Here is a 21,306-nt window from a genome sequence, read left to right as displayed (position 1 = left end):
TAATCACTCTCCTGACTGATTCTGATACTTTAGATTGGCTTTGCTTGTTTTTGAACTTCACATGCATTAAAATATAATACCCCTATGCATTAAAAGTATGCATTCTCTTGTGCCTGACATCTTATGCTCAATGTCGTGTATGTGAAATTCATCCATGTTGTTGTATGTAGTTTATTTTTATTACAGTATAATATTCTGTTGTATGACCATACATTCCATTGTATAGTCATATACCACAAATTTTTAATCTATTCTGTTGAGGTACATTTGGGTTGTTTCCAGTTTTGACAGTTCAAATGATGATGCTATGAGCATTCTTACGGTAGGCTCCATGCCCAGCGTGGAGCCCAGTGCAGGGCTTGAACTCATGACCCAGAGATCAAGACCTGAGCTGAGATCAAGAGTCGGATGCTTAACCAACTGAGCTACCCAGGTGCCCCCTGAATTGAACTTTTAAATTAAACTTCTGGTTTTATGTCATTCCATATGCTTTAAGTTGCTAGGAGTCTGATCCAAATGTTTGAGGCTTTTCTGTATTCTTTTATGTTCCAGCCTATTCCTTTAAAATATAAGCTTTTATTTTTTATGCATTATGCTATTAGTACATAATATTTTTAATTTTGGAACGTTAGAGAATGCATGGTGAAAAATTTTATAAATCACATTTGTATCTATAAATGCATGTAGTTATGGTAAATACAGGTTTCCCCCACTATCTGAAAGTAGATTGTTCCTATGAAAACTTTCATAAGCTAAAATGGTCTATTTTCAAAGTTTGCATTATGCCACTTCACTTTTAGAAAAGACCTACACTCTTACAGTATACTGGCTTCTTTTGTGAAAGCGAAAATTCTCTTCTGATTTTTTTTGGTAAGCAAAAACAAGTACTAATGTAGGTCTTTCCTAAAAACAAAGTGGTATAATGCAAACTTGTGGAAAGCAGAAGATACCTGTATTATTATATAGTTAATAAATATATTAAATACCATGTGGCACTCTTGTACAGAATAAATAATCATTCAGGTAAATGAACTTATAAAAATTCATTTTGCTGATTACAGAAACATCATTATGGAATTATTACTACATAGGGTATGCTTTTTTTTTAGTGAACCTTCGTCTAACTGTAATTCAGTCTTCAAATTGTACATAAGGTTATGTAGAGATATATAGAACCCAAATCAAATCAACATAGTTGTGAGTCACAGGTGTTTTTTGTTTTTTTTTTTAATATTTTACTTATTTGAGAGAGAGAGAGAGCAAGCACAAGTAGGGGGGAATGGCAGAGGGAGAGTGAGTTACAGTTCTAAAAAATAAATTTAATTCTTAGTTCTCACTACTTATGCATTTATTGCTGTATGACCATGGATCCGAGCTATGGTATCTGGTTCTTTTTTTAGCCTAACTAAAGACAAAATTAATGCCATGAGTCCTTGAATGTCTTGATTTAGTTTGTTATTAATTATGTTGATGATACAACTTTAGCATTATTTTAGCTTTTATTCTCACAAGCCTATTTAATGTCACGAGATTCTGGTCTTCCTTAATGAGATAAGCAATATGCAGAAATTTTTAAGTGTGCTAACATCGCATCTATCCATAAGAACTTTGGTGAGTGCTTACTCTGTAGTAGACTAGTCTCAGTGGGGGGGGGGGGGGCCATATTAGTATCACGTGGCTTTTTAAAAACTCATGTCCCCTGCGCCAATATGCTGCTTTATTTCCTCCAGTAATCATGATCATACTGTGCCATTGTTAATGATGGAAATGTGTTCTAGCCTTAGATGTTTTGCACTTGGGAAAAGCTTGAGAATTTTTGATAACATAGAGATATTTAAATATATGAATTATATATTTTGATTAAAATATATGAATTATATATCAGTATTTTGATTAAAATAATCACACATATGAATGGATATACATTATATTAATATTGTTAATTAACATTTTGTTATTACTTATTAACATTATTAACATTAATAATATTAGTAAAGATATTTTCTGGTCTGGAGGACTTCATAACCTAGTGGGGTATCTGAAACATAAACACATAGTTACAGTGTGATGTGGCATGTACCTTAAAAGGAGATACACAATAATTGGCATGGGTGGTAGTGGAAAAGACTCACTTTTGCTTGTGGAAATTGTAGAGGGCTTTGTAGAAGTAAACCCATTTGCAGTCTTGCATAATTTATTACCTTTAGTGATGTGCTAGGTGTTTGAAGCAAATCCAAAAGTTAGGATAACCGAGTAGTCCGTAAGATTGCTGGGAAGACTGCATATTCACTTGATACAACTATATATACATTTGATGGCCATCTTTATAAAGTGGTATCTTTTAGAGTGTTCTCTAGTTTCTTAAAGTGCTGTCACTTTTTTTTTTTAAGATTTTATTTATTTATTTATTTGAGAGAGAGAGATAGCGAGTGAGCGAGAGAGAGAGAACACGAACGGGGGAGAGGGAGAAGCAAGCTTCCCGCTGAGCAAGGAGCCCAATGCGGGGCTCGATCCCAGGACCCCAAGATCATGACCTGAGCCAAAGGCAGATGCTTAACTGACTGAGCCACCCAGGCGTCCCAGTGCCGTCACTTTTGTATCTATAAATGCATTGCCCAGCTGTTGTTCATTAAAACACTAAAGAGTTTATGAGAAATATAATGGGAAACCAAGTGGTCTAGCAAGGCTTTTGACTTTTTTAGACCCAGTTCTTCATGTGCTAGGTCTATGACCCAAGCAAGTGATTTGACTTTTCTAAATCTTAGTTGCTTCATGTGTAAAATGTGAAAACAATAGTATCTTACTTAAAGAATTATTAATAAAAAGTGAAAATCAAATGATGTAATATACTCTTGGCCACAGTGCCTGATTCTTGTTATCAATAATATAATACATTTTTGTTATTAACTAAAAATTCAGGTTATTGTATACATCAACATTCACGATTGTGAGCCTTAAAAAAAAGGTCTAGTTCTGACTTTTGATTTCTTTCAACATTCAGTTAGATTTTGAAGGAACTATTTGTAAAACACCTGAATATGGAATTATATCTATATTTTTCCCTTACTCTGTTATGACAGGTGTCCACAACAAGATTGATGGAGAAAAGAAATTACTAATTCGGGTGCAGGTGGTGAAAATCTTTTCTAAAGGTGTGTGTGTGTATGTTTGTGTGTGTTTGGATGGACTCTTGAGTTTATATTGAACTTGAATTTGAAGATTGACTAGATTACCTATACAAAATATTTCGTGAGTGAGTCTAATTTTTGCCTTCACTAATTCTACAGCCCCACACATACATCAAATCACTATTCTTTCTCTTTTGGTGACTGTGTAATGTAGGAGCTGTGGGGCCCAGGCGTAACCTGGATATATGGTCATCCTCTCAGACTCAGACCTCAGTGTGACCTCACCACCATGTTGGCTGTGGATTTAAAATTAACTTATAATTATTTCCCTGTTTCAGATTTACTCTGGCATCTAACCTAGCCTGGTTTTATTATAAATTTATTTTGAATCTTTTGTTTTAATATTTGGAGGTGGGGGGTTGCAGTAACCATAAAACAAAATCCTAAAGCCCATAAAGCAAGAGCCTGGGATTTGTAAGAGTGAGATAGGGAAGCTCTGTATACTTAATTTCTCTTCTTCTACCCTGCCTAGAACCATTAAGCCAGACTAACCTTAAGGTATACTATAAAAGAATGCAGTCATAGAGTGGGTCCACCCTGAACACATATTTATTGACTGTGGCCTGGGCATTGGCTTTCTGTCTTTTATTATGGGTACACATGCGTCTGCAGGTGGAGACTGAACTGAGTTGGGAGGAATGGGATTTACTAATAACCTGAGAGGAGGATGTGGGCTAGACATGTTCTCCCAGGTATCTGTAAGTCATTGAGTATGAACTTAGCTCAGTCCTGGGTCTCTCTCTAACCTCTTTCTGCATGCCATATTCCATGAAACTCTTTGCCGTATTTTGGTTCCTGACCAAATTTGGTTCAGATAAAACTGGTTATTATAAATGAATGACACAAATCTAGTATACAGAGTACAGTGTGTTAAGTAGATCACCTTAGTAAACGTTAGAAATAATACCTGAAAAAAAATTAGGACTTCTTTATGCAGTGGTAGCTGTATAAACTATTTAGCTCAGAGATAACATTGGGCTCCTACCCATCTGTGTTGATGCATATGTAATTTGGACATCTGAGATCATATTGTACATAGATGTTTATCTTCTGCCTTTTTCACTCAGTGTTCTGTCATGGCTGTAATCCTCTGCCATTATACAGTCTTTTAAAATACTGATTCTAAATCTTCCGTGATAATGGATCCTGATCTTCTTTTAATGTTGCTAGCCATGCTGGGGAGAAAAAAAAAACAACAAAAACAAACCAGAGGTGCCTGGGTGGCTCAGTTGTTAAGTGCCTGCCTTCGGCTCAGGTCATGGTCCCAGGGTCCTGGGATCGAGCCCCGCATCGGGCTCCCTGTTCGGCGGGAAGCCTGCTTCTCCCTCTCCCACTCCCCCTGCTTGTGTTCCCTCTCTCGCTGTGTCTCTCTCTGTCAGATAAATAAATAAAATCTTAAAAAAAAAAAAAAACCCAAACCAGAAACAAAAACAAACCCTTCAAAATGATCCACTTCAGATCAAAGCATTTTAGTTTTCTTGACAAGTTAATGAAGAAATACTGTTTTGTTTAAAAAATATTATATATGTTTTGAAGTCAGTCATTTTCTTCTTTGAACATTACTGTCTAGAGCAGCATCTCCCACTCTGTGCACACAATACATTAGTTTTGTTGGTAAATGGCATTATGTGAGATAAAGCCAAATGAGATTGGGACATTCCAATCCAAATTGAACAGACGCCACCACTCCACAACCCCTAGGACTTTTCAGAGCTGTAATTGCTAATGTACAAAGTGGATCTCTGAAGAGGGTATATAAAGTATACAGTTTCCACTAAACTTAATTTGACCAAGGAACCTCCTTACATTTCTTTTTTTGAAACTAATATCATGGGAAGAACATAGAGAAAATTCTTGAATTTATCATCTATGCTTAAACAGTGACTATAATAAAATCCTAGACAGGGCCTAGCTAAACTTGGGTTGGGGGGGGTGGTGAGCATAGGAAGAATGTCCTGAAATAATGGTTTATTCAAAAAGAAGTTCTTATAGCTGAAGGTTTCTGAGCCTGTTATCTATCCAAATTATGAAGGGATTATGTGTGTATGTCCTCTTTTTTCTTTTTTTAAAGATTTTATTTATTTGACAGAGAAAGAGAGAGCGAGAGCAGGAACACAATTATGGGGAGTGGGAGAGGGAGAAGCAGGCTTCCCGCTGAACAGGGAGCCCGATGCGGGGCTCAATCCCAGGACCCTGAGATCATGACCCGAGCCGAAGGCAGACGCCTAACGACTCAGCCATCCAGGTGCCCTCTTCTTTTTCTTTTTTTTTTTAAAGATTTTATTTACTTATTTGACAGAGAGAGACACAGCGAGAGAGGGAACACAAGCAGGGGGAGTGGGAGAGGGAGAAGCAGGCTCCCCGCAGGGCAGGGAGCCCGATGCGGGACTCGATCCCAGGACCCTGGGATCATGACCTGAGCCGAAGGCAGTTGCTTAACCAACTGAGCCACCCAGGCGCCCCCCCCTCTTCTTTTTCATACAGAAAACTTTTCTTATTCTAGGAGTCAAGAAAAAGTGGTTTAACCTATTCTATCAGAAGTTGCTTTCAAGTGTAGAATTTTAAAAAATCATCTTTCTGTGGAAACATTCAATATACTTAACAAAAGAGAAAAATGATTCCAACCTGTGTGTGAATATAATATATTTTTATCAGAAAGGAAAAATGATACCGAGTTGGTTACATGAAGCAGTCAGCACCGACTAGGTTGGTATTTTAACCACATTTAATGTTATTAGTATGTATTCATTACACATTGTGGAAAACATCCATCAGTACTGTTTACTAGTTTAAATGGACTTTTAATAATACATATAGAACAAAGATCCCTGATCTCTTGGAACTTATATATACAATTGTCCTCTGAACTTACTTCTAATACCCTTTCATAGCCTGTGTACATTTGCTGATTCCTCATGATATTTGTGCCTTTCCCATTGGACATCCCTGCTTGCTGTTTGGACTGCTGTCCTCGGATGGGTGAGGCCTTTTGAGCTGTTTCCTGTGGTATCTTGGAGATGAGCAGAGTGGTTTGCAAGTTACTGGTTTTGTGAGCAAGACCTATTGTATATGATACAATATACATGAGCAATAATTTCTACTATACTATAGGTATACTATAAAACTTACTTTCCTTCACTTTGGCTATTTAACATACATATTTAACGCACACATGTTATATGTAACATATATGTTGAATACTACATTGTGTTAAATTTATATTTAACACACATGTATATGTTTTCTCTCTCTGTGTGTGTATATATCTGTATATACACACAGGACTAGTATAAGCTCTCAATATGCCTTCATGGTATTTGTTTTAATCTTGGATCTAGAATGGCACTCTTAAAAAAATTAACAAAAACTTTGCCTAATAAACTCAGCTGATCAATGCCTGGAAGACAGTGAGCATTCTTACTGAATCTTCATGGTATGCATTTATTAACTCCACTATACTGTATATGCATGTTAATTTACCGAATGGATTGGCAGGGATTGACACAGATTTCTTATGGGAGATCTGAGACAGATGTTATCCAGTTATATTGCTGGATTGAGTTAATAATTGAGATTTTCTTTTCTATTGAATAACAGAGTGGAAGACAGACAAAGCAACATCAATATACTAAAATTAAACTACCTTTAATGTACAAAGATGTTTTTTGGCAAATGCTGGAAAGAAAGTTAAAGGCATTCCTACAAATCTTAACACTCATTATTTTTGTTATCCGTGGAAATCTAATTTACATACAAATAAAATGTCAATTCCTATCATAACCATCAAGATAAATAGATGCATTTGTACTTTTCCATGAGCTCTTCTTTTTGAACTTAACGTGCTATGTTTGGCTCTTTGCCCATCAACCAGGTGAAATAGTCTAAGTTTAACAAAGAAGAGGGATGAAGTTACGTCTGGCCCGTGCACACATGCAAAGTCATACTGGCCTGTTTGAACCAACAGTTGTCATTGTACGTTATTTTAATTTTTTTATTTTTCCCTTGAGAGGAAAGAAAACAAAAGGAAACATGACATACGTGTGAGGAAACAAATGATAACGTTTCTTAATTTGCTTAGTGAAATTGTGATCTTATTCAAAGCAGAGTTTGTAATACATTTGCCTCTCACCTGTTATGAAAGCAAAAATAATCAATTTCCCTTTCCTTTTGATAACTCATGATGGATACTTGCTTTATTTTTGTTGCCTTAATTAGGGAAATAGGTGTGTGCTTCATTTTTTTCACATATATTCTACGGGTTTTTTTTTAAAGATTTATTTATTTTTGAGGGGGAGAGGGGCAGAGAGGAGAGGGAGAGAGAGAATCTCAAGCAGACTCCCTGCTGAGCATGGAGCCCAGTGCTCGGCTCAATCTCACGACCCTGAGATCATGACCTGAGCGGGATCAAGCATTGACACTTAACCAACTAAGCCACCCATGTGCCCCTTCTACAGTTTCAAATAGACTTCTAGCATAAAGTTTTTAAAGGCAAAAAACAGTTTTCTAATTTTCATATAAAAGTAAAAATGGTTAACGAAATTCTCTAAGATGTGTATGGATATATGGAGACTCATTTTGGCAAATCTGACATGATTACTTACTTACCAGACCATCTCTTTTTACCTAGACTGGTACATTTGAAATGAAATATTTGAAATATAGAGAGCATAGCTTGATGAAATAAAAGGCTAATAAAATATGTTTGGGCCAACATCAAAACTCTTTGAAAGAGGATATCTAAATAATGTACATTTTATCTCAGAGAGTCTTGGGTTATTTCTCGTGTCCAGATGACTATTAATGGGCTTTGTGCTCTGAAGCATATGTTAATAGAAGTGATCATTTTGGATTAATTTGATGTGAATTAATAAGAGATTTATTTGATGGAAGTTGTTTGAAGGTGATGACATTTAAATCTCAGCAGGGTTTAAGATATCCAAAAATACCTTTAAAGATTCAGGAACAATCAATTCAGAGAGAGCAAATTAAATAGACATGGATAGCAAAGAACAGGATCTGACATTGGGTTTATGAAGTTTGAAGCAGTTTACAAAAAAAGCGATCTACCATTGAAGTATTGCTCTGGAATCTGAAGAAACAGAAACATTTAAACTCCTTCAGCAATTCTTGGGTTTATGATTTGGATAAACAATGTTCTCTTGCATTTTATAGTTCACTTAAGCAATCTGATTTTGATCTGTATATATGGAGTAGACAGGATTCAAGGTTTTTTCTTTTTTTTTTAAACCAATGAGCAAACACATATGTTCTTTAAAACTGAACTTTATATGTTGTTCATATGGAAGCTATCTAGTTTGCTATAGGCCCCAAACTTGACCTTCCTTTTATTTTGCTATCACTTGCTTAATTCTTTAAATTCTTTGTGGGGGACTTTTGATCAAAAGAAACAATTTACTATTTTTTTCTTTCTTCTTAATTTTTTTAATAAAACCTACATGAAATGTGTAATTAATAACTCGGTACTCCTAGGTTGTTGATACAAACAAGCACAGAAGAATCATATATTAAGGAGAAGACTACCATGTCTTTTCTTTTGTGTTAAGCTTTGATTTCAAACACTTGAAAGTTTTATTATCTGGAAAAACAAGAAGAGAATGTCATCTGGTATTATATATTATGATGACAAGAACTGCTACTTATAATAAAAATCATACTCAGCAGGATTTGAGACTGAGCTTAAATTATAAAGTCTTTCTCCCTTAACATTTCAGTCTTGCTGAGGTTCTTTCTTTCTTTCTTTCTTTCTTTCTTTCTTTCTTTCTTTCTATCTATCTATCTATCTATCTATCTATCTATCTATCTATCTAGAGAAGGAGTCAGTCAATTGGAAGTGCACTCATTTGAAATGGTTTTTGGAAAGATCCTCCAAGGCTTTAATTTTTTTGAGAAAGAAGGGTCCCTTATAATATTTTTTTTTGCTTTTTAAAGATATCCTTCTTCTCTCTTAAATGAATGACTAATGGTAAAACTACAGTCATCTTACTAGATGTTTGGCACATACTTATGCTGGGTATACATTTATTGAATGAATGAATGAATGTTGGAGGAAATGAGTAACTGAGTGAATGGTAAACCTCAGTGGTATTTATGCCTTCCTTAGTTACTGATGGTTTCATATTTTATAGTCTTTTAGGGAAATTGGATAAAGTTTTTCTTAGGTAAAATTATAGTGCCTAAGCCATTAACCAGAACCATTATAGAATCTTAGAGGTTCGAGGAAGTTTAGAAATCATTTATTACAATTCTCTCATATGAGTAAGAACAGAGGCTCAGAGAAGTCAGGGGGCTTGCCCTTGATTACATCAGCCACTGATTGGAATCAGGTTCAGAAACTGGACATGTGATTACTGTACCATTCTTCCTTCCTTTGTTTAGGGTCACGATGCTACAGAGAACATAGGAATTTATATCTCTTACCTTCAAGGAGTTTCTGATCTAATGGAAATAAATTCTTGTTCTAATCTGCACTGGCACTGGATGTATGTGTGATCTCAGCTCTCTTTTTAAATTACTGTAATAGTTGATTTCTTTGATTGAGTAATTCGTTTGATTACCTACTGCAAAACTCTTTGGAGCAAGTATTTCATAAATGTATGTATTATGTATGTATATGTACTTATACATACATATGAAATAAGACTAAATCATTAATGGTTAATTCAAAGTATCTAGGTATTAATAGAAAACTCAGATTCCTTTTGCTGTGAAGATGCCATTCTGAGAACATGAGTCACAGTCTTCTATAGAAAAAGGATTTTTTTTATATATGTAAGCATTTTAATCAGTAAGATAAAAGACTTACCAGAATGATTTTTTTAAGCTTTAATGCTGATTATTTCCACTGTCTGATACTATAATGTAGAAATAATACAGTATCCTACTGTTTCTTATAACAAACAGTTTTTTTTTAACTAAGAAATACAAAGAAAGCCTTTATATTTGTTTTAATTTAGGAGGAAATAATTTAGAAATTTGGACTTTTGCAAATAGAATGTCTTACATCTCAGTAATGAAAATAAATATAAATAGTGCATTTTTAGGAAGCTAAGCATGTTTTACCTTGCTGAAGTATCTTGACACATAGTATGTATTCACATTGTGTCTGCTGTGAGAGGAGCATTATGTATTTGTATAGGTGGGGAATGATGTAAACTTGGGACCCTCACCATCTCCACCTCATCCCCCTCCACCTCCCAGGTCAGTTTTTTATCTCAGAATTGAACAGAGGACTAAAGTTAGCAATTTTGAGTCTTGTAGCTCTCATTTAGATTCTTCAGTTCCTTCTTATCCACTTCACTTTTAGCCCCATTATCCAAATGATTGTTTATAATGGACCTACTGTAAACTGGCATTTTGAACTCTTTTTTTTTTTTAAAGATTTTATTTATTTATTTGAGACAGAGAGAATGAGAGAGAGCACATGAGAGGGGGGAGGCCAGAGGGAGAAGCAGACTCCCTGCCAAGCAGGGAGCCCGATGCGGGACTCGATCCCGGGACTCCAGGATCATGACCTGAGCCGAAGGCAGTTGCTTAACCAACTGAGCCACCCAGGCGCCCTTGAACTCTTTTTTGGTAGTCAGTATGAGGGATATTGTTATTATATAGTTGAATAAAGACGTTTTCAAATAGAGTTGTCAAAACACTCCTTGATGCGATTATCTAATTGTTTTATGACCATTATTGCAGTATCTGCCTTGATAATTTCTTTTTTTTTAAATTTATTTATTTGAGAGAGCAAGCAAGAGAGAGCACGAGCAGGGGGAGAGGTAGGTAGAGGCAGAGGGAGAGGGAGAAGTAGATTCCCCGCTGAGCAGGGCAAGCAAGGCAGGGCTTGATTCCAGGACCTGAGCCTAAGGTAGATGCTTAACCAGCTGAGCCCCTGCCTTGATAATTTCATTCAGATAATAAAGATGATGGGATAATGAGGGTTGAAAGCTGGTTCAATCACAGTTTTATGAAGTTATTTGTCAAGAGCGAAAATAGAAGATTAGTAAAACTAGCTAAAAAGATAGCCCGTGTTACGGTGTGTAATGTTTCTGTAACTGTTGGGAAGGCTTACACAGATCCCAATTCTTGATGGCATTGCAATAGTTCCTTTCTCAGCCACATGGTAAATACACTGCTGATGTGAGTTTGGAAGAGATTTGCAATGCGTACCACTTCTTGTCTTCAGCTGTGACTGTATAATATCAGTAGGTACACCTGGTATCTTTTCCAGAAGCATGTCCCCTCCACGTTTACTAATTAAGATTATCTATCCCCACCCCAGTGTAGGTAAGTATTCTGGTCCTTAAGGTTTGGGAGTTTTAGAGGTTAAATCATACATCACAGTCTGTTGTGAAAATGACTTCTGTAATCTTTTATATCACGTTCCTCCTTTTCCTGCTGTTTTATTAAAACCCAGGGTGGGGGAAGAACTTGCTCAAGGTTTGCTCATGCATTTATTAGGTATCTTTGAAGCAGCCTGTGGTGCTGGCATATTAATGTATTTTAGGTGTGATACGTTAAAGCATATTTACATCATTTAGGAAGGAAATATTTTGTTTTGTTTTGTTTTGCAGATGTACAGATCAGCTCTCAAAATGTCTTCTGTGTCTTCAGAGCGTCTTCTAAGACAATTGCATTAGCCTCCTGCTAGTTGACTAATAGAATTAATAATTGTAAAAAGCACTCTAAAGCCACATGCCTTATGAAGTCAATGCTGGGTATGATTTTACAAGTATGTGATCTATTTTTTCAAGTGAAAATCTTAACTGGAAAAGTTCTTGGCACACAGTAAAACATCGTGCAATCTGTTATTTGTCTTAAAGATAATAACTTGAGGGTGGCTATAGCCTTACGATATCTAACTTATGACTGGTTAGGGGAGTTTCTTCCACTTAGAAGTATTGCAAATGTGCTTATATTTACATAATATGTCATTCTGAAAAATTATGGTGATATAATTCCTGTAAAAAATTATTTTTCTATAACTACTTCAAAGTATAGTCAACTAAATTAACCATGATTTTTTTTAAAGAAACTAAAAAGAACATGCCCCTTCCACCCACAACAAAAAAGAAAACACAAATGACCTTTCTGATACTTCTTTGAAGTTTTAGCAGTTTGACATTCTTTGCGATGTATATTTTTAAGGGCTCTATTCAGTATAAGGAGTCAGTGAGTCATATGGGTTCTAAAGGTCTGTTCTTGGTGGAAGAGGGAACTGAAATTTGAAAGGATGATAATTTAATCGTATTTTCTCTTAGTTGCTTTAGTTGCTGCTTCAGTACCTTTTAAACTATGACCTATTACTTTTCTGCATGATAACAGTAAATCAGCAAGTTCTAATTCTTTTTGTTCTGAAAAACAAGTTACATTTTTCAATATTAACGTATTTATGTCTATTCACTTTTAAGTATTTTATCTTAGTTCCTTGCTCTGTAAAATGTTGCTGTTTTTCTAATCACCTTGACATTAATATATGGGCAGAAACCATTTTCTCTTCACTTTAATGGAAGGGTAATCTTAATGAGTTGGATTATTTCATTTTCATTTCCTTATGGATCCTGCCTTTCATATAGATTTTTGTTTTTTTCTGTGTAACCTTACTTATTTCATTTTGGTGGCACTATCGTTAGGGTTAACTTACAGTGAGGAGAAAATGTTGAAATACAAATGGTATGGTTATTCAGTATTTGTCCAAGAAAAGATTAAATTGCAATGGTTACTAAAGACTTCATGTGTAATAGAAAAAACAAACAGGAAATTCAGGAGGGAAAGGCAGGAGGTGCTACAGCAAATCATCACAGTTTTATGTGTAGTAATAGCTGATACTCTATACACTAGAATGTAGGCCAAGTTAAGAATAGCACTTTTTTTTACTCAAGCTCTTATATTTTTTTATTATTATTTTTTGTATTTTAAATGATAACTGATTTCTTAAACTTCCATTTTATTATTTTTTCTTTCTTTTTTAGTTTTCCTTTTGTTGACTACCAGTAAAATTGCCCTGCACTCTTCTGTGTGTAGGTACAAGTCCCCAAGTTCTGTCACTTCTGACAGAGGACTAGATGTCTACCAAAATGTCGACATCAACAGATGAGACATTAAAATGCAAACGTTAAAAAAAAAAAAAAAGTTAACCAGTGTTCCTTTTTTTTTTTTAACAAGGGTTACCTAGCTTAGTTTACTTTAGGACTAACGGTAATGACACCAAGGTGAAGACCATTTTCCCTCCCCACTCCCTGCCTTGGTCATGCAGGTGACATGAGCATCACTTGTACTTGACACTTCAGTCCTTCATCCTATAACTGTTGTTGTTGTTCCAAGAGGAACATATACATATTCTATGTATATTTAATGACTAATGTTATTGTTATACAAAAAGGAGAGTGTACTTTCTTAAGCACAGTTACACTTTTTGACATTATTTAGTGTTTTGACTAAATAATGACTTTATTTTGACTTTAGAATTTTGACCTTGGAAACAATTCTTTATACTCAACGAGGGCAATATCTTGGTTCAGTGATTCATATTACAAAAATTTTGCTTGACCAGCTCTTCGGAAATGAAGGTACACCCATATATCCAAAGCCAGGGTGGCTTCTTAGTACCTGTGAGAAGTTATAGATGAAAATAACTGACACCTATTATTAATTTGGATTTTCTCAGGACATCGTGGGTAATCATGGTGTAACTAAATGTTAAATCTGCCCCTGTGGCAGAGTCGGCCAGTGAAGAAGCCTTGTCTTATTAGTCAGTCACAGGTGGATTTTCCTAAGCGACATTTGGGTGACAACTCACACAGCACTTGCAGTTTTTCAGCTGGGGGATTAAGGAACATGAGCCATGAACCTCAGTTCTCCCTCGAGCCTCTGTGACTGCCTTTTTGTTATTGACACAACACAGATTGTTTCTTATCTCCTCATACCGAAGTTCTGATTCATTAGACTCTGGTAGAGGAATTTGTCACAGTGCTCTTATTTTGACTGTACTCATTGATGCCATGAACTTGAAAGGCCTAGTTGAGCTAGCACGTGAAGGTGAGCCATGGGAAGCTAACATTTTGCCATGCTGAGGTACAAATGACAATGTCATATGGTTCAATTTAATATTGTCCTTCTGTCATCTTCCAGTCTGCTCCTGCTGGTGGGATTGGTACTGTCTCCACCTGGCTGGGCGTAAGAACCCAGGACTTAGTGAGGTTCCCCATCATGCTCGATAGAGTCCCCAGTACACCCAGCCTGGTCCCTCTGATGTGTCCCAGGTCCTCCTCCTGACTTTCAGGCAAGGTCTCCAAATGGGGCTTAAAGAGATTTATCAGTAGGACAGAGATGAAACATTTGTTACCCTTCATTCCTGAAAGTAATAGGGCAGTTTTCACATTGTTTATAACATGCTGTTTCTGTTTCTTGACTATGAGGATATTTTGGTTGAAACTATATTTATATCTTGGTTGCACAGTGTGTAACAATATTGAGTTCCAATTTATGTTGTTTATATACATATATACGTAGCATATAAATAAACATGTAATATATATTCTGTAAACATAAACATGTATATCTATTTTATAAACATAGTATGTGTATATATATTATATAAAGTTTATAAATAAGCATATATATATATATATATATATATAATCAACTATAACTGAAGAAAGTGAGCAAAAAATGTTTGGCAGACAAGAATAATAGGAAAAATAGAGCTAGTAATAATCAATATCTTGGTATTCATAAAACCATTTAAAAATAGTAAATGAGCCACTCTATGACAAAAATAATTCTAAGTGTAAATATTTGCTTTAGTCTCCGTTTTTTGCTATTTTTAAAACACTTTTTTCCTAGAGGAAGTTTTTTTATATGCACCTTATGAAACCTTGAATAGAATAAGTAAAATGCTCTAAATTAGATCACATATCTGCAGCTTCAGATAACCTTGCATGTTCTTTTCCTTGCATTTTTACAGATATGGTCCGGAAAAAGAACCCCCCTCTGAGAAACGTTGCTAGCGAAGGCGAGGGCCAGACCCTGGAGCCTATAGGTACAGAAAGCAAGGTATCTGGAAAGAACAAAGAATTTTCTGCAGATCAGATGTCAGAAAATACGGATCAGAGTGATGCAGCAGAACTGAATAATAAGGAGGAACATAGCTTGCATGGCCAAGATCCATCCTCTAGCATCAAGAAGGGCTTAAAAAGCTCAGTCCTGAGCGAGAAGGCTGGCTTCAATTATGAAAGCCCCAGTAAAGGAGGAAACCTTCCCTCGCATCCACATGATGAGGTGACAGATAGAAATATGTTGGCTTTCTCATCTCCAGCTGCTGGGGGAGTCTGTGAGCCCTTGAAGTCTCCTCAAAGAGCAGAGGCAGATGACCCGCAAGATATGGCCTGCACCCCATCAGGGGACTCATTGGAGACAAAGGAAGATCATAAGATGTCACCAAAGGCTACCGAGGAAACAGGGCAAGCGCAGAGTGGTCAAGCCAATTGTCAAGGCTCAAGCCCAGTTTCAGTGGCCTCAAAAAACCCACAAGTGCCTTCAGATGGGGGTGTAAGACTGAATAAATCCAAAACTGACTTACTGGTAAATGACAACCCAGACCCGGCACCTCTGTCTCCAGAGCTTCAGGACTTTAAATGCAATATCTGTGGATATGGTTACTACGGCAATGACCCCACAGATCTGATTAAGCACTTCCGAAAGTATCACTTAGGACTGCATAACCGCACCAGGCAGGATGCTGAGCTGGACAGCAAAATCTTGGCCCTTCACAACATGGTGCAGTTCAGCCATTCCAAAGACTTCCAGAAGGTCAACCGTTCCGTGCTCTCTGGTGTGCTTCAGGACATCAATTCTTCAAGGCCTGTTTTACTAAATGGGACCTACGATGTGCAGGTTGGTGCTCTGTGCTGTTATCTCTTCTTATAGAAAAAGCGAGTAGTAATGAAATGTGAATTCGTACACGTGTGTTAAAATCAAGCTCCCGATACCAAAGGGGTGGCCTGCTAGATTCAGCAGGACAGATGGACACATTCCATAGCTGTTTTAGGCAAATGTGTATCCAGAGGTGTCTTTCATCTCTTATCATGGAAAATAATCTCAGTATTTCTATTAGGTTGGGAAAAGTCTTTTCATGGGATTAGCTAGGCTTCGTATTTCTGGAAATATTTCATGGTAATTTGATGTTTTCCCAGTCTTCCAAAAATGCCACTAATCTTTATGGTTCCACATGATGGTAGTTTATGCTTTGTTCTAGTTTTGGATTAGAAATCTTTCACTATCATCTTTCCTTCAATGAGGATCTTCCCTGTGTCTGGCATTAGGATTTGGTTTTTATACTCAATGTCAATCCAATTGGACTAGATTTGGGTCATATTGACAGTTGCAGAGGTATACTCCAGAAAAAGGAACATAATTGCAAATGAAAATTTGGAAATAAAAGTTTATATTGATTATAGGGACAATAAAGCATTCTTTTCTGCATTTAAGGAAAATAGTAATTTATGAAAGCATTTAGCAGTAATTTAGATTTCTGGTTTTATTAAAAGTGGCATACCTTTTTGATCTACTCTTCTGTCTTTAGTTTATGGCATATGTGAAATGAAAAAAAAAATCTACCATTTCAAATAGAATGAAATGCAGAACTGACTCTAAAGAAATGTATTCATTTCATTTTGGCAATTTTAGCATAGTCGAAGCTCATGCTCAGCTTGAGAAAGTGTATTAGTTTCTGTTTTAGTCTGTAGATTTTTATTGTATTATTCGGCCAGTGGATTTCAAAACATATTAGGTGTAATATTAACCTTCTTTAGGAATGATTAGAAGAAGTACCAGGGAACTAATGAAATTACATCATTCTTACTTGACCTCCTCAATCCCTTAAAATATCAGTCATTTTGATCAACTCAATAGCTCTGGCACATTTGCTTTAGACCTCTCTATTGACCTGGTGTCAATTAAGAAAGGCAGGCAAAGGAATTGTAAATAACAGGTAGGGAACATATTTTGCAGTCCTTGTAAAAAGAATCAGAAGAGAAATTTCCAAGCCTTTAAAAATGTCAGAACAGCAATCTTATCACTTTAAGGGAGATAGAAAGAACTCTTAAAAAGCCAGTTTCATCTTTGTAGACCTCTCTTAAAAATTCCGTCTTACTTTGTGAATTTCCACAAATAGAATTATTTCTGTGGAGCAGCAGATTAAGCCAACATAGTTATTATGCATGAAAGCTGCATGCTTTGAACTGCTGTCTTATTAAAGATCATTTCACTGTCTTATGTCAGATACACTCTGCTGTCAAACCATGATTGGAACGCAAATACGTGTTTTAGATAAAAGGGCTAGAAGTGAATAATGTCAGTATGTGAAATGGTGTTTTATAATTAGCAAGTAATATGATGTTAATACCTGGATTTCCGGCAGGAGTTTCAGTTTGTTCACTCTGGGGACAACTTCTGAGGGAAGCTGATCTGCGCTGTCAGGAAGGCTCTAAAATCGAGATTACTGAGGCCGATGATTTGGAAGAATTCAGATTTTTTAAACACACTTCCATTTCCCCCAAACAGTTATTTGTTAGGTTCTTAGTTATTTATAGTAAAGTTTATGTTTGGGTAGAATGAGCTGGACACTTTTCCTGGGCAGAGATTTTAGAAATAAAACAGATGTGTGAGCTCTCTGAGTTTGAACTAATAGAAGGAGAAATAAAACAGCTGATCCTAGACTATGCTGTCTACCAAGTGCTGTAGTAAAGAAGACAGAAAGTGGTAGGAAAAAGCAAGCAGGAAGATAATCTTGTTAAGATCAATTTTTTTTTTCAGAGAAATAATAGGGCTAAAAATAGAAAAAAGCAGTCTGTGGAAAAAAGCAGATGATTATTTCAAAGAAACAATTGGATCTAGAAATGAGCCTAAAGAGAGTTAACTTTGTTCGATTTAGGAATAGAGCACTAAAGATACTTTTGGGCCAAATGCTGATCTTAAGTATTTTGCCCATACACTAGATGTTGGTGCAGAAACATGTCTGAAGATAAGTAACTTACTAATATTTTTATGCTGAAATAAATGGTGAGCGGCTTCCCCGTATGCATAAGCTGAATAAAAGCACATCTGAAATTCCCCTTTTTACCCACACATGTTTGTGCTGAAATGCCATGTGAGAGCTTTCTTTCCTTGGCTCTTGAACTGTGTGGGGACTAAAGGCTGTGCAGGAGAAAATGCTGACTATAGAATTTCTTTAACGCGGTTCTGTCAGATTTGTAGGAAGTTAATGGCTGTGTGTATTCTGATAAAATGATGTTGGTAAATATGAGTATTACAGCCCAGTAATCAGTCAGACTATTTCAGGAATTATTTATATAAATCTGTAATTTAAGCTAATTGAAGTATTAGATGACCAATTCATTAATCTTTTTCAATTAAACTGGCTTTTTTTTTTTTTTAAATATTCAGGACAGTTGTTGGTTAATGATAGATTTATGACATTTTAGGCCAAGAAAGAAGAAACAGAAGCCAGAAGGAGAGGACTTAAGAACTCTGTGGCTTTGATCTATATTTTGGTTCGACATGGATGGTTTTAAATAATTTGAACTGACTTGGTTACAAACATGAGATAGACAGTTGGGAAAAAGAAATAATTTAAACAAATGTTAAGATTTCCAGTTCCAAGTCCAGATTATTTGACATGTATTTGTGGGAATAATTGGAAGTTTAGACATACTTGTGCTGACAATATTCACTTCTGTGTAAATTTTATTACAAATAAGGAAGTCAAAGAATTAGGTATTTCTAAAAAAATAGTGTCAAATAACAAGGTTTCTTTATACTACAGAGTTAGATAGAGCCCCAGTTGGATAATGGAGGTCACTTTAAAGGGGGCATCATAAAACCAGGACAGTGTTCCTTCCCTGTGTGTTGAACTCAAACGCCCCCCACCCCCCCACCATACCTTGAGGTAGCATGCCCAGCCCTGAAATCAGAAGGATGTCAATTCTTTAGCAAGAAAAACAAAAAAAGATACAATGGCTAGCTTAGAGCTATTTGACTCTACCGGGATGTTAGTTTCTCAATTTTTAAATGTGATCTGCATGTTTTATCAATTGTTATGCTTACATTTTTTAAAATAATAGATGTGACATGATTGGGAAGCCCTTCATGTAATTTTTATTGCCAGCATGCAGACTTTGAGGCTCACGTATAGACCAATAATAGGACGAGAGGTTGAGCTCTTCAAAAAGTAATTACAGCTTCTTTCTTTTTAATCTGCTTTATTATGCTTATATTTAAAGCATTGCTGAATGGAGGCCTGAGTTGTTAAACACCAACCTTGCTGTTTCATTAGGCCTTAATGTGCTGTGCATTAGGGCATTTGCGTCATCTTTATGGGGGAGCTCTGAGCCCTTAGATCAGGTTATAAAAGTCGGAGCCCTGTCAAGATGTGCTTCCCACGGGAAAGTGTTTAACGTATACCACGTTTATAAATGCTCACGATGTCCATGTCGCCTTTCCATATTAGTATACCTTTTCTGTCACTCGGCATTATTCAGGACTCCCATAGCTATGGGATTCCAGCTCTTAAATTTATTTTGGCCTTTCATGAAATTTGAAGGTTAATAGAAAAATCTCACTATTCACTTACCAGTTACTGTCTTGTGTTTGAGCTGGGAGCATTACATTTCTGTTCTGTAAATATTTTTATTGGAGTTGCACAATGTGTCACATTAGGAGCAGGAAGAACAGATTTTAGAGATAGGAAGTCATCCTTTGTATTTGTATTTTCAACATATTTAACTCTTATGAGCTTTATAGATCCTTAACATATGCCAGTACATTCAATTGAACAGGGGGTTAACAGCTTGGTTTGGGGAAAAAAAAAAAAAAATCAGAGAACATTAATCTCATTTTGGTTTATTTTGACTTTTCCTGAATTTTACTTCCAAATATTTATTTTTTTGCCTTGGAGTTTCCTTTGATCTGGAGGAGGAGGGAAGTTGTAGATCTTAGCAGGTTCTGTTTCTTTGTTTTTCTGAGTGGAGAACAATTGCACTTTAGGACAACTAGTGAATGAGACTTTAATCACTTCAGACTGTCTATAGAGTACAGAATGTTTGTCATATGAAGCCATACCAGCTTTCAGGTCTGTGTCTCTTTAACAGGTAATAAAGTGTGCAAAATAAAACATATGCTCACCCTAAGGCCATCAAGCAAAGCAAAGTTCTGGCATTTACCAGGTCGGTCATGTTCATCATGGAGATGACCCAGCTGGACAGTGTTACCCACCCCAGTGGAGTAGAATACTTTGACCATCTTCACTGCCTGCCTGTTGGTTAAGTCTCCATCTGTTGTTGCTCCATGAGGGTCAGTGTGATAAATGTCGACCTCTCTCTAATTTTTGGCTTACCTGCTATCCTTTAAAGAACATGTATCACTTTCTTGAATATCCGTATCTCTCTCTAGGCAGAATGTTTAGAAGAAGAAATCATGGTTATTAGTGCATATAATCAAATTTAACATTACTTAACTCTTAATAAAAATGTTTTAAAAAGCTAAAAAAATTATCCTCAAATGGCCTGCCCTGCTAACCATATCAAGTCAGTGGATTAGTCAGTGCATTCTGTTTCTTGGGTCATCATAATTACAGCATACATGCAGCTGTTGGAAACACGGATCCATAAGCAGTGTCTCACCCCAGGAAAGTTTGGAGGGAGCAGTTCCCTTTCATTTTCTGATTTCCTTCATGGGGTCTGTTTCTGAGAATCATTAGACCACCGACCTCTTGGTTTCTTCATCATATGGTTTTAAAGTTTGAAGTAAATGTTGGGCATTTTCAGAATATCAGAAAAGACCTTTATTTAAATTGGAAGTCAAATGTAAAATTTATTTTTCTGTATTACTTGTAATTTGATCCCTACTATTTTTCATCTGTAGCTTATATAATCAAAATTGTACATGTCTTTTGGGATTTTCTTCCAATTTTGGATTCACTTCTGATAGCAGCTAATATTTATTAAGGATTTCCTATGTGCATAGGTAGATCTAAGCTCTGTACGTGTACTAGTTAACTTCTCTTCATAAAAACCCTTGAAGTAGACATTACTATTATGTCCATCTTTTTTTT

The 21,306-nt window shown here is 36.0% G+C and overlaps 1 protein-coding gene across 6 annotated transcripts in view; it reads left to right on the top strand.

Moving 5' to 3' along the window:
• TRPS1 (transcriptional repressor GATA binding 1) overlaps positions 1–21,306 on the top strand; it is a 259,064-nt gene that overhangs the window by 33,226 nt on the left and 204,532 nt on the right. For 2 of the 6 annotated variants that reach the window (XM_081816414.1, XM_081816415.1), the window contains exons 2-3: positions 11,771–11,928; positions 15,163–16,091. In XM_081816414.1, the coding sequence (XP_081672540.1) occupies positions 11,892–11,928; positions 15,163–16,091 (966 nt within the window). In that variant the 5' untranslated portion in view covers positions 11,771–11,891. Of the gene's footprint in view, positions 1–5,700; positions 6,168–9,159; positions 9,689–11,770; positions 11,929–15,162; positions 16,092–21,306 lie in introns of those variants that run through there. The other 4 variants (XM_081816418.1, XM_081816417.1, XM_081816419.1 and 1 more) reach the window with 4 other exon arrangements.

The sequence above is a fragment of the Leptonychotes weddellii genome, chromosome 4 (assembly GCF_054177405.1).
Source record: "Leptonychotes weddellii isolate Sample4059 chromosome 4, ASM5417740v2, whole genome shotgun sequence".
In the NCBI taxonomy this organism is placed as follows: Eukaryota; Metazoa; Chordata; class Mammalia; order Carnivora; family Phocidae; genus Leptonychotes; species Leptonychotes weddellii.
The sequence above is the reverse complement of the archived record's forward strand: the minus strand, read 5'-3'. Positions and strand labels throughout refer to the sequence as shown.